Source organism: Ctenopharyngodon idella, chromosome 3 (genome assembly GCF_019924925.1).
Source record: "Ctenopharyngodon idella isolate HZGC_01 chromosome 3, HZGC01, whole genome shotgun sequence".
In the NCBI taxonomy this organism is placed as follows: Eukaryota; Metazoa; Chordata; class Actinopteri; order Cypriniformes; family Xenocyprididae; genus Ctenopharyngodon; species Ctenopharyngodon idella.
This window is the reverse complement of record NC_067222.1, coordinates 20,517,528-20,531,635: the sequence shown is the minus strand read 5'-3', so window position 1 is coordinate 20,531,635 and position 14,108 is coordinate 20,517,528. Positions and strand designations below refer to the sequence as shown.

The 14,108-nt window shown below is 38.3% G+C and overlaps 2 protein-coding genes across 2 annotated transcripts in view; both read left to right on the top strand.

Annotated features, from left to right (window-relative positions):
- Window positions 1–43: 43 nt before the first annotated feature.
- On the top strand, window positions 44–4,264 carry mfsd6l (major facilitator superfamily domain containing 6-like). Its single transcript, XM_051888648.1, has 2 exons — window positions 44–221; window positions 1,160–4,264. Exon 2 carries the CDS (start codon window positions 1,183–1,185, stop codon window positions 2,815–2,817), a length of 1,635 nt encoding a protein of 544 aa, XP_051744608.1. The 5' UTR covers window positions 44–221; window positions 1,160–1,182; the 3' UTR covers window positions 2,818–4,264.
- Window positions 4,265–7,381: 3,117 nt separating this feature from the next.
- zgc:171844 (uncharacterized protein LOC100151763 homolog) overlaps window positions 7,382–14,108 on the top strand; it is a 31,865-nt gene continuing 25,138 nt past the window's right edge. Inside the window, exon 1 of the mRNA XM_051887949.1 lies at window positions 7,382–7,633. Within this exon, the coding sequence (XP_051743909.1) occupies window positions 7,555–7,633 (79 nt within the window). The 5' untranslated portion in view covers window positions 7,382–7,554. The remainder of the gene's footprint in view (window positions 7,634–14,108) is intronic.

Genomic DNA, 14,108 nt, shown 5'->3' with positions numbered 1-14,108 from the left:
TTCATCCTCTCACCAAAAGATGGCGCCGCAAACCCAAAAACTTGCTCAGTACGCTGCAGAGCAGAGCCTTAGAGGTCGGCCATTGGTTGTTTGTCAAAGACAAGGAAAACGTGTTACACCTCCTCAACTGGATACGGTATGGACATGAAAAGTCAAAGAAAACTTTAATCAACAATATTTTGTCAAGCAAACCATGATTTTACGGAGACGACAGATCTCAGGTAAATAGTAGCTAAACGCACAGCAACATCGTGACGTGTACAACAGGTGTACCTGTTACTGAGAGTGTGTCGTGTACTTGTACATACTGAGATATTAAAACGGCTGAAAAGGTTTTTTTTTCCTTAAACCAACTCAGGCGATTTTACAGACTTTAAGCAAACATCTGCAAACTCTGTTAGGTAGACTGTAAGTCTTTACATAGGTTTCATTTTGTGAAATTGCGATTCTGACTGCACGTTCTCTTCCGTATTTTTAAATAGATAGCCTACTTTTTATTTATTTTGCTCTCATGTTATGTTTCATTTTCCAGAGAAATCATGATGGCAGGATGTGTACATATGACCAAAATGCAGTTTACCGGACTAAGGAAATCAGTTTTGTTCCATATGGAGTTTATTAACCCATTATGATATGTTAAGCTTTGCAGTGTACAATGAAGATATAATATTATGGAATTCTGTGAAGCTACTCGAAGTAATATTTAATTACTGTCGAAGCCTATTGTTATCTTTTGTGACCCATTCGAAAGAGAAAATATAAAATGAAACAATAATTTAAACTCGACAAAAAAGTACCATGATATTATAATAACTTTTATAGTACCATGTTTTCGGACATTTATTTAATATTTTATATTTATTTATATGATACATACACTTTTTTTTTTTTACATTTATTGATATTATATTATAAATATTATGTTCATATTTATATTAATGTTATATATATAAAGTTACATAACATCTGTAGCAATAATTCTACACATTCCACAAAAAGTATCAATGTATTACCATAATAACATACTCTGTTATTTTCTGAAATACCTGCGAGTACTATGTGAATTCAGTGGAACACGAGTGTGGCAATCATTCAGTTGGCCTGTAAAGTTGCCGATATTTTTTTTAATTTCAGTTTTCTTTTCCTGTAAACCACACAGAACGCTAACTCAAGTCAACAAACATGAAGAAAGGATCAATGCAGAAGAGCAAGCAGTGGAACGTGAAGGGAGCCTTGCGGATGGCGGGCGTCTTTAACTTCCTCCATTCCTGTGGCTCCGGTTGCCTCCTTCCCTTCCTGACCCTCTACTTCCGACACCTGGGCCTCAACGCCAGCATGATCGGAATCATCATGGCATCCAAGCACCTGCTCGCCCTGGTGTGGCGGCCGTTCTCCAGCGTCCTCGCTAGGCAGTACGACAAACGGCGGACAGTCATAGTGGGCTCATTGCTCAGCTCGGCATTGGTGGTTTTGATTCTTCTGCTCTTCCCGTCCACAGGAATACAAATTGAAAGTGGACGGTGTAATGCTAGTCAACCCGATGCCGATCCTACCGCGCTTCTAGCCACACTAGAGCAGACGACTGTTTCATCGCAATCAAATGCTACTGTTTACTCAGTAAACCAAATTTCTCTAAGTACCGAACAACCTGTCGATGTTAACACAACTGTAAGCCTAAACTGGTCAGCAAGAGGATTGAAATCCTTGAAAAAGGAGGATGATCTTCATACTGAGTTCCTGGGGAGCCTGAAAGCTATGGATGCCCAACATCAGATGTTCTTTCTGGTTCTCATAGTGATGGCTTTGTGGGAGTGCATGGCCGCCCCTTTGGAATGGACAGCCGATGATGGACTGTACGAATACTTGGATTTCGTAGATGCCACCGACCGCCATAAAGGCGTGAAGGTCTGGAAGCAACTTGGGGCCGCTTTTGGCAACTGTGCAGTTGGTGTTCTTGTAACCAGCCTGTTTTGTCTTACAGGAGCTTCAGTGGAGTTTTATTCCTACGCCATACTCATGATCCTAACCATACCTACTGCCGCCCTACTACCAATCTACCTTCGAAAGCGTGAGCGCCTCACTAGTGGTGGCTTTAAGGCGCTGCAGTTGGTGCATGGGAACTCACAGGCGATACTTTGTGCCATCACTGTCGTTTTGATGGGCATGGTGAGCTCTGCTGTGTCGGATTTCCTCTTCTGGCAGATGCAGGATTGCGGTGCAACAGAAATCCACATGGGAATCTCTTTAGCCCTGGTGCACATAAGCCAGACTGGCTTAGCGCCACTTTCTGGGCATCTCTCCCGGTTTCTTAAGTACCACGGTTGGTTACTAGTACTCGCCGTCGTCAGTTTAGCCATGCAATGCCTTTATTATTCCTTCTTGTGGAGCCCGTGGTCCGTAATACCCGCTCAACTGCTGGCGGGCTTCAGCACAGGCGCCCTCTGGTGGTCCATAACATCGCAAAGCGAAGACATCGCCACTCCAGGCACCGAAAAGACCATTTTTAGGCTGTTTGAGGCACTTTCTCTGGAGCTGGGAGCTGCATTTGGCAGTCTGACGGCAGGGTTCGTAGTGCAAAAGTTTGGGGTCATGGTGCTCTTCCAAGGCGCGGCGGTTCTGTTGGCTTTGTGGAGTAGCGCTCTTGCCGTACTCAAGTGGAAGATTCCTCGGCAGCGGCGGATAAACTACTCACGGCTGCTCGCCGCCGACACCGAGATGAGTGAGTCCGACACGGACCAGGAGAAAGACTGGCTGGAGACGGCAATGGAAGATGACAGAGGAGAAACAAGTGGACAATGGAAAAGACTGAATCAATAGAAGTAAAGAATGACTTGTTAACATCTACAGAGAACAATTTAAATGAACTAAGAGCAAAATGACATTAAACTGTAAAAAAAAAAAAAAAAAATCTTGCTCAGTATTTTTAAGGTGATGATACATGGAGCAACTTTTTGAGCAATGTTGCAGGGCAGTGTTGCCGAGCGATGTTGCTTGGGCCCTTTCCCATTGAGAAAGGGCAACAAATTTCGATCTAAAGTATCCAGATAGAAATTTGTTGCCCATTCTCAATGGGAAAGGGCCCAAGCAACATTGCTCAAAAAGTTGCACCATGTATCATCACCTTAACTCTTGTTTTCTCATTACAAATAACTAAATATTCTCAAATCAAGATACATTTACTTGAGAAGGAAAATTACTTAAGATATTGAGACTTGTTTTCTGAAAAATTATCAAGTTTTTGCTTAAAACAAGAAAAAATATCTGTCAGTGTGGTAAGAAATATAAACTTAATTGAAAGGGAAACACTTCTTTTGTGTTCAATTCTTTTTAACACTTCTTAATTTTTCTTACCACAACACTTACAGTAATATCTCAAGTCATTTTCCTTCAAGGAAATGTATCTATATTTAAGAATGTGTAAATATTTGTAATGGAAAACAAGACAAAAAACACCAAGTAAGAAAAATCTTACTCCACGAGGGCATGTTTTCATTCATCTTCCTCATAATGTTCATCAAGGATGAAGTTACTCTTTCAAGCCAGCTGAATCTCTGTTTAGGATCATTTAAGGCTTTGAGAGAAGCATTATAGCTCCAATACCAGTACAATACTTGAATATCCTAAAATGTACATCATCTTTCTTTTGTGAAGATGTATTATTTCATAGGCCAGCTCTTTCGTAAACTGATGGACTGTGACTGGAGATGAGCTGCTCTGGTTTATTTGCTTACAGTAAGCACGTCGTCTCTGCCAAATGGCAATAATCACGTGAGCAAATAGTGCCTATTGTTTACATCTTCACACCCTTTCTTTACCACTCATTCTTATGTTTTGAAAAGATTTGTGATCTGAAGGTAAGCCTCAGTTACCTGTTATGCAGAGACCTTTTGTATTTATTGTGCATGAGGCACTCACGTTTTGCACTATTAGGTGTCACTAGAAGAGGGAGGGGTTTGTTGAAGAGAATCATAATAAAAGTATCATATTTACAGTTATGGGATTCTCAAGGGATTGAGAATAAGATGCTTGGCTTAGATGTGAAGTTTGCCAAACCTGTATTGGTGGGGGAGGGGGTGGGGGTAAAGCTTTCCAAACTTGTTCTTGAGTAAATTTTCCTGTACAGCTAGTCTGATTGCAGAGCGGTCTATTTGTGACCGACAACTCTTTTTAAAAAATGCATGGAATGATTGGAATAAATATTCTTTACATTTAATATGTTTGAAATCAAGAACATCTATTAAATGATTATTTCTGCTTTCAACAATTGCATTAAGTCGTGTTTTTTTTTTTTTTTTTTTTTCTAAAATGTCTTGATAAGCCCTGCATCATAAAAAGTGGTGTACTTTGATCCTGTTTGTCCAGCATTAATCATTTATGACATTTTTATGTAATGGAATCAATGAACATGAATTTGCCATGTTGACATTCCATGGCATAGCATGATCCTGGATCAGAAGTGATGCTTACATATAACAGCAACTGAGACTAGGGTCAGACCATGTGCTTTCTCCTCAATTGTTGCTTTAAAAGTATAATCTGTCAGTGCAGCCAGGCTGTTAATGCTTCAATAGATTCCTTCACATCGTAACACATTCTTTAGCTGAATCCCAGCCATCACAAGCATTTGCCATAGGCCTCATTCACTGTGCAAAAGTGTTATGTGTTTGACTTTTATGTCCTGACTGTTAAACTACTTGTTTTGCAGTTCAAATGAATTTACGCACATGCTCATATTATCATAGAGGAAAGTCTGTAACACGTGGATGACAGATTTACATTAGTTTGCTCTGATAAAACTTTCTAAGAATTTGTGATGTGGATCATTCTTTTACAGACAGGGACTGTGTTAAAATTGTATAGCCAGTCTTAACCTGTTTGCATTCCACTGTACCACCCTTTTTACAAATTCCATTCAAAAGAGACCATAGGAATGCTAAGGGGTTAAATGAAACTGTTGATGAGTTAATGTTGCAGTACTTGTCTGGTTTTTATTTTTATGAATATGAGCATGACAAAGGCATCAAGATGAATGACCCATGGTCTGAGAGCAATTCACATTTTAAAGGTATGTACTAATTTTCGATGTGCGAATTTTGACTTTCCATAAATATTTGTCAACTTGAACTAACAGAAAACAACACAATTGGTAAATATTTAAATGATTTTATGATATCAAGTGATATTGTTGGGTATTGCTAATTGGTAATTATAGGGATTTTAAAAAATATATTTTAATTAGCGTTTTAAGCCATGCACCATTTAGCCTATACATGGCATTGTTTTTCATAAACACTTTTTGTTATAGCCTAATCCCCCAGACAGCACACGTACATCTGCAAGATGTCTGTTAAAGATCACTTCATCTAGAAAGCATCTGCTGTTTACAAACATCTGATGGACGTCTTTAAGATGTCAGTTTTACATACATTCTAAATCATAAACATCTTAAAGACATTTTCTAAACATCTATTTGACATCTGACAGGAATAGATGTATAGCAGATGAGCAAACATTCTAAAAAAAAATATGGCTTCCAGATGTAAACACGCACATCAAATAGATGTTTCAGAGATGTATGTGTGCAATCAGGGAATAGAAGTGGTCTAAATATTTAAATAAATGTGATACCATCGTCCTACCTGCCTGTCAACATATGTATTTTCATAACTCCTCGCACCTGCTCGCGCAGACCTCATGCATCAGTGCGTTTCATGCGTTGCAGAGAGTTGTAGACAGACAGTCACTGAGCGCCACAAACAAACAGCAGTCTTTTACAGTTCCTCCTGAACCAAAATAACGAGCTTATGCTGCGTTCACGCCATGTCCTAATTCCCGTTATTAAGAGACGGCAACCTCAGACTAGGATTTATAAGTTTCTATGGCAACACTTTTAATGCTGAAATGAATCAGCAGCAGTCAGGTGGTACAATTAAGTAAGCGCTATTTAAGTTGTTTATGATTCATTATTGTAATGTTATGTGCTTTGAGGTATGAGGTAATTTAACACAGTCTCTCATAACGCTTTTTTGCGTTCATGTGTTTTGGAGGAGGCGTAGCTTTGTAGAGCGGTCTGAAGGGAAGGATCTTTGCTGCCAAAGCTAGCTTTGTATTGCTAGCCTCTCCGAAATTGCCTACCCTAGCGTTATGCTGCGTTCACGCCACCTCGTATTTACCGGAATCTTGAGATGATAACACGTGACGTTATATTCGGAGCTGTTCACTTCCTTGGACTGGGAATTATGCATTTCTATGGCACCACTATCAATGCCTAAATGAATCTACAGCGGTCAGGTGGTACAGCAGCTACGTGGTACACCTGGGAGCTTTCAGAAAACTCCCAGCTTACAAGCTGTAATTACGAGCTCTACGAGGACGTGAAAGCTTTTTACAAGCTAGAATCTCGTAACTACAGGAATTACGAGGTGACGTGAACGCACCTTTAATGCTGCCTTCACGTGCTCTTGGAATTATCGTAAATACAAGTTTCCTAGGTAAAAATCGCACATAAATGCCCTCCCATTTCGAAACTTGAATGCGATTTCACTCGGCGGCCATCTTTGAAACGCCTCTCGTGCATGCAAGTGCAGCTCCTATCTCTTTGAATGGGGAAACATCAAATTCTCCAAAGCTGTTTGCCAAGCTTTCGATTAAATTTAATATTTGAAATCACCAATGAAATCTGACAACAACTGTCTCATAAATTTTGTTTCTGAACGCTTCAATCATGACCAAAAAAGGCATTTTTATCAGGCGAGATCAAACTAATGCGCATGCGCAGTCCTAACTGCGCGTCTCTGTAGGAAGCGCGCGTCTGACTGTTTCTATAGGAACCGGAGCTTCTAAAGGCCGCTGCAGTGACGCGATGACTTTACCAATCGGCGATTGGTTCTTATTTAAAAGGCGGGACTTGTTCCGCCATATTGCGCGTTGCACTTTCTCCCATTCAAAACGATACGAGTGACACGTCTTGAGTTATTCTATAGTCTTTGGCTCGTAATCCCGACTTCAGAAGTGGGAATAATCAAATTTCCGATAGTACGTGAAGGCAGCATTAGCTACATGAAAAAAGGAAACATTTTCAGAGGGGCCGTAGGCCTATTTTAGTTTTTTTTTTATAATATGTAAACGTTCGTATGATCAATATGATGCTGTCTAATTAGCATATTTTTTAAAACTTAAACGGGTGAAGTCACAATACAGAAATGTTTTGTGATATTGCAATGTTTAATTTTAAAAGCAAGGTATATTTCATCTTAATTAAAAATGTAACTTCAGAAGGAAAAGTAATATTTAACTTAATGTCATTTTCTCGTTATTCACAGGGTGGCGCTTTCAGGTAGGCTAATGGAAGAATACTTGTTGAGCATCTCTACAATGTGTCACACGCACAGCATCGGCAGCAGGTGCGAGCGCGCGCATCACTCTGTGCATCACCGAGGACATGGAGTTAAAAACCTCCATCGGTCAAACTGCGCTTTGATTCACCGGCCGAAGAGCAAATCAGCGACATTCTGATCCAGCTGAAACTTAAAGTGTGTTGTGGATCTTCACAGCATGGAGAAAGGGCGAAGCACCCCGAAACAGTACGGATCTCTGGATCAAACAGAGCTCTGCGGAGAAACAGGAAAACAAGGTGAGAAGAATTTTATGGTTAAATTCATCCGTATCTGCGTTTATGAAGGTGTTTGAGTGCTTTCTCATTGCATAGGTTACTTGACTTCAAGTTCATACTGTATGCACGAAAGGCGTTACTTTTACATTGATGCAGTTCTCTTTTACATTGTCAACTCGCTTAGAAATGAATTTATTTATAGTGCCACTAATTCAGTCCATAGTTACAGAAAGCTACATGCAACGTATGCAAAGGCATCATTTGAATTAAATCTTTCCAGAGTGCAATTGGCGCATTTCTATTAATACAAATAGAAAACAGGATGCAATTTTATAAGTAACTGTTTTTTATTATGAATTATGAAAGAGAGTAACTAGTTTCCTTACTTACAATATCTTTAGTGAATATTAATTGGGTCTTAATGTTAGAAAGACTGCTCAATTACTTTTTGCTTTAACCTGAAGTGTACTAACATTTCTTAGGACCAGTAATGGGTATGATTTGTCCCTCATTTAACAGCAGGCTACATTTTAAATGTATTTGTCCTGTCAGGTCCCAGTATCACTTTCACCCCAGGGAACGCTATTTGCTCATCCCTGCTTTCTTTTAATGATCCAACAAAGGAAATGCAATCATGTTTTCATCTTTATACAGATAGTGACAGCAGGGTGAAAATAGTGAGACTCTGGTTTCTTTCGGCTTCAGTGACTAATCCTGACTAAAGAAATCCCAACAAATGGATCTTGAGGGAACTGAATGTTCACCAATGATTAATAATCAATAAATACTTGTTTGTTATCCCCGTTTGGCAGTTATTCCTTAAAATACGTTCCTTCTGACTGTAGTTGTAATGGAGACAACAGACTTATTCCATGATCTTTTAGTACTTTAAAGGATTACTGGTTGATTATAGTCAAGTGTAATGTGTTTACTTGGGGTGTGTTCAGTTTATTTAACTGAAGTCCATTAGATTTTAAGTGATAATTAGTGATGGAAGATTAAAGGAATTGTACATTCCACATTACAAATTCTCTTTTTCAGACTGAGGAAATGTCAAAACAGACACAAACACATTATAAAAGTGGTACATGCAATTCAGTGGCTTTGAATAAACCAAAATTTATGCCATTATTTAGGCCTACTGATAATCTTCTCCATGTTAACCTCTGTAACCAGATCAAGTCAGTGAGTTGAACTTTAGAGCTGAACAGTGTGATTTGTGAACTAGATCAACTACATGATTCATTGGAAAGATTTGAGATACTGATTGTGTATCACGAGAAAGTCTTTAACAGAAGGGGTCCCTTTAGTATAATGTTATTTTTAATCATGAGGCACAATATGGCAAGATGTTAAATTTGGATCATGCTCTTAAACTGTTGCAGAAATGTTCAACTTCATTAACTGAAAGAATTTATTTCTCCACATTACAATGTGCCGCAGCAAACAACCGTGTGAATAGTTAAATCAGAGTGTGCCGCTCAAGATTTTTATGCAAAGCGACTGAGCAAATTGAAAACTGTCTTTGTGATTCGGCTTTTCTGCGTGACATAACTGAATATCTGAGTAAATTGAATAAGAGAAGTCAGAGGAGGTTCATCGCAGATGTATGAGTCTGTTAAAGGCCTTCAGTTTAATTTAATGTGGTCTGGGGAGTCTCAACTGTTACCAAAGCATTGTGCAAAGCTTATGTAAGTCGCTCTATGATTCTAACAAAAAACAAACACAAATCGCATGGATTAACACATCTGCACTAGTTTAAGTTATGAGTCCTCTTTATTTTTTTTATTTTTTGTCTTTTTTTATTTAAAGGGGTCATGAACAGCATTTTTTGGGAAAAAAAGAATTATGTTTTCTGAGGTCCACTTATAATGTTATCAAGATTTTTACATCAAAAAAACATCATAATTTAGAAGTAATAGGCTATTTCTTGTTTTTGACCCTCTCTTTTGAACACTCTGTTTTGATAGGCATGCTGCATTCAAGACTTGAAGTAAACGTCCACTGCTATGATTGGGTAACAGTTTTGCATATTAAAATAATTTTCAACAACTCCACCATTACATGTGTGGAATTGTTTTGAACAATTCAAATGGCAACCGGTGAAATTCAGCCATACATGTTTGAGCCAGAGTCTGATCCCGAATCAGAAGACGTATTACGTTTTATAAATGTTGGTTCTGGCAAATAAATTACTTGGAGTTACCACAGTTATAGCTGACAAATGACAACTTACAATGTTTTTCGTGTAAACGAATTATGAATGAATCGTTTGTCTCACTAACGTTCTTATATTCATCATTCATCATTTTCAGTAAAATAAAAGTAAATTGACTTTAAAGTAAAGTGCTTACAAATCAAATGATCTGGAACAGACAAAGCAATAGTGACACAATATAGTCTTCACTGCATCATCTTTTATTTTCAGCGATCTGGAACTTTGTTAAAAATAAAGTTCATCCATGTTTTCTTAATGTTAAGACAAAGTCCCTTTAAGACAAGTCATTTCACTCGGCGGCCATCTTTGAAACGCCTCTCGGGCATTCAAGTGCAGCTCCTATCTCTTTGAATGGGGAAACATCAAATTCTCCAAAGCTGTTTGCCAAGCTTTCAATTAAATTTCATATTTGAAATCACCAATGAAATCTGACAACAACTGTCTCATAAATTTTGTTTCTGAACGCTCGAATCATGACAAAAAACTGTATTTTTCCGGATGGATCAAGCTCATGCGCAGTCCTAAATGCACTTCTCTTGTCTCATTTCAGAGGCGTGCGTCTGACTGTTTTTATAAGAACCAGAGCTTCTAATGGCAGCTGCAGTGATATGATGACTTTACCAATCGGCGATTGGCTCTTATTTAGAAGGCAGGACTTATTCCGCCATATTGCGCGTTGCACTTTCTCCCATTCAAAACAATATGAGTGACGCATCTTGTGTTATTATAGTCTTTGGTTAGGATCACAATGAAGGTAATGCAAAAACTGTTTTTCCACAGCTTTTCACAGCAAAACTCTTGTAATCCTCAGTGGCACCTCTGTCCTTTTGTTACTTGAGTTATCCTGTGTTTGTGTCTGTCTCGTATTTAGCGCTGCATGACGTGTGAATCAGTGGGCGGGGCTAAAGAGGCAATAATGTGGAAGAAGGTGTTGTTTTGCTTCTGCAGAGGCGGTCTTTCGTCACACTGTGACATCATACTGAGACAAAATCCGAAACGAGTCGTTTTGGGAGCTTGGTTTTCAGTAAAAACTTTTTGGATTAACAAGGAAGTTTTGAGTTCTGAGAATTGCAGGATATATTTTTGTAGTAAAATGACCTCTTATATATCAAAAGATCAAGAAAAAATACATTTCTCAATTCATGACCCCAAAAATTTCAAAAGGAGGTTTTGTAGGAGAATATTTTTGGTTGCCCAAAGAACCTTTCAGTGAACAGTTTTAAAAGAACCATTTTTTTCTTAGTGTGAAGAACATTTTGATAATCTAAAGAACTTTTTCCACTATAAAGAACCTTTTGTGCAATGGAAAGATTTCATGGAAGTTTCTTCATGGAACCATCAATGCCAATAAAGCACCTTTATTTTTAAGAGTGTAGCGTGTTATTCTCGTAATGGAGCTGTATCGTTGCGATCTTAGAGTGAGAGAAAACACCAGCGCTGACTTTGCTCCAAAAACAAACACTCTTTGCTCCAGGCAGAATCATGCAAATCCACTTCCACTCCAATACTATGGTATGTGTCAGCTATGAAAAAGCTCTGACTTTCAGCAAAATACTGCTGAAAAACCTCAGATAAAATTTGAAATGTGGTTTCTAGACAAGCCTCTGAGGGGTTCAGATCAAAGCATGAACTGTAACCCATATCAGTAATCTGTGGTAAGACCGAAGACTGCTGTTCATAGGCACTTCTTGTTAAATCTGACAGATCTTGACAGAATCTGCATAGAAAAGTGTAAGAAGCTCCTTCAATGCTTGGCCACGATGATACTTTAAATCTGACTAGAATAATTTCTATGAGTGCAGTGACATTAACGTTTTTGGGTTCACCTTTCAGTAGACATAAATACAAGTAAGACATAGAAAGTGATGTTTTCCTCTCATCTCTTGGGTTTAGGTGGATAACAAGGCTGGAGTTCATGCTTCGTTGTACTTTGATGCTGCTCGAGCAGCAGGTGTAAAAAGACGTGGTTTTTAATTATATCTAAACGCTGAGGGGTTGTTACAGTGACCCAGTGACCAGCTTTACTCATGAGGAGGATTAAACAAGAATGACAGGGAAACTGCGAGATGGAGAAGTAAATTATGCCTTAGTATCTTTCCTGCATCTTTTAATGCACCAATTGTAACTGCATAAATAATGACAAACAGGTTTCCTGATTACTCCCCTCCTTTCACCATTGTTTGGACAAGCATATTTATAGTGTTATACAGAAACTTTTGACGTTTGATTCCTTAGTTCTTGTGATAAAGTGCTTTGTGTGTGTGTTGTCATACCGCATGAGCTGGTGTAGGAGTGTCTCCAGGCATTGTGACTGAAACTGTGAAGATTGATTGACACTGTGAGTTAATGTGAGATCCCAGCGCCTCCACTGTTCAAACGGGAGTGACGTAGATTTACAGTCTCCAGGTTTAAGAGATTTTCGAGTGTAGGAGAAGTGCCAACCTGATCTGTTGTTGTCGCATTAATGTTTTAAAGGCTGTTGATCCACCTACTCTCATTATTTATAATATAATTTTTGTGTATTCAAGAACAGTTTTTATTTGCTATAGCTCAGACACTGCTGATAAGACCAGCTTAAAGGATTAGTTCACTTTAAAATGAAAATTACCCCAAGCTTTACTCACCCTCAAGCCATTCTAGGTGTATATGACTTTCTTCTTTCTGATGAACACAATCGGAGAAATATTAATAAATATCCTGACGCATCCGAGATTTATAATGGCAGTAAGCGTTATTAAATGAGTATGAGCTGAAGAAAGTGCCTCAATCCACATCCATCCATCACAAACTTACTCCACACGGCTCTTCTGAATACGGAAGACGGCTTGTACGGAAGCTAAATATTTAACCTCATAACTTGTTAAATATGGATTTTTTTTTTTACACAAATGCATCGCTTCACTTCAGAAGGCCTTTATTAACCCCCTGGTGTTGTGTGGAGTATGTTTATGATGGATGGATGTGGATGGAGGCACTTTCTTCAGCTGATACTTGTTTAATAACGCTCACTGCCATTATAAAGCTCAGATGCGTCAGGATATTTATTAATATTTCTCAGACTGTGTTCATCAGAAAGAAGAAAGTGATTTTCATTTGAAAGTGAACTAATCCTTTAAACCAGAATGAATTTCCTTGTTGGTTAGCAGCTGAATCTTGTTTAGAAATTTTTAAGAAATAATACTTTTGTTATCTTGGGGCAAATGTTGTTCATCAATATATTATTTCCAGTACAATTAAGCACAATTGTTCCTAAAAAAAAAAAAATGTTTGTGGATATACGTATAATTGAAAGGAGAATTGAAAGGAGAAGGGGATTTAACAGTGTTTAGGCCTTATTGTCGTTAAAACAATCTCACGATATATATATACATACACTGCCCGGCCAAAAAAAGTCACTTATAAGCCCCATCTGATGTGCCTCTTAATGTAAATAACACCACAGCATTTATTTCCATCAAGAGGTGCATCAATTTTTGGTCAAGATCTTGTATTGACAGTGCAAGAGGTGAGCACTCTGTAAAGTCTCCTCCAGCACATCCCAAATACTTTTAATGAAATTAAGGTCTGGACTCAAAAAAAATTGATCCTTCATGCTCCCTCCCAACTGTTCTTTCACAATTTGAACCTGATCTTGACATTTTCATACTGGAATATGGTCATGTGTCTTCCTACATGGTTGTTTAAGAAATGAAAAGCTACACATATATCAATTAAGGTTAGAAGAACTGTTGCCATACATAATAATCATATTAATCACTGTAACATAATAAAACATAATAATCACTGTAATAATGATCCATTCATAGATTCTCAAGTATTTGCCTATTAAAATCCAAACAGCATTTTGGTCGGGCAGTGTATATATATAACTCAAAATTGAAAGGAGAAAGGGGATTTAAAAGTGCTAATTGTCATGAAAATAATCTCACGGTGCAAAAAAATTAACTTATTTAAAGTTTATTTATCAAGTACAAGTTCACAGTCTTGCACAATAGCCTCGTGGGGATGCAGCATTTCTTCCATCTCCATCTGAATCCTTTCTGACACCTTACCTGTTCCCTGTCAGAGTGTCACTGTTGTTTTGATCCATGAATCTGTGAATTCATGCCTGTCCTACAGAGTTTGCCATGAGTGAGATACGAATTCTCTGACACATGAGAATAAAACTGTCAGGACTGATTTGAAACATTTGGGTGGGCGGCGATGACTCGCACACATATACGTCTCAGCGCACTGACCAGACCACATCAGGATATCCCATAATCATTCTCTTGATGT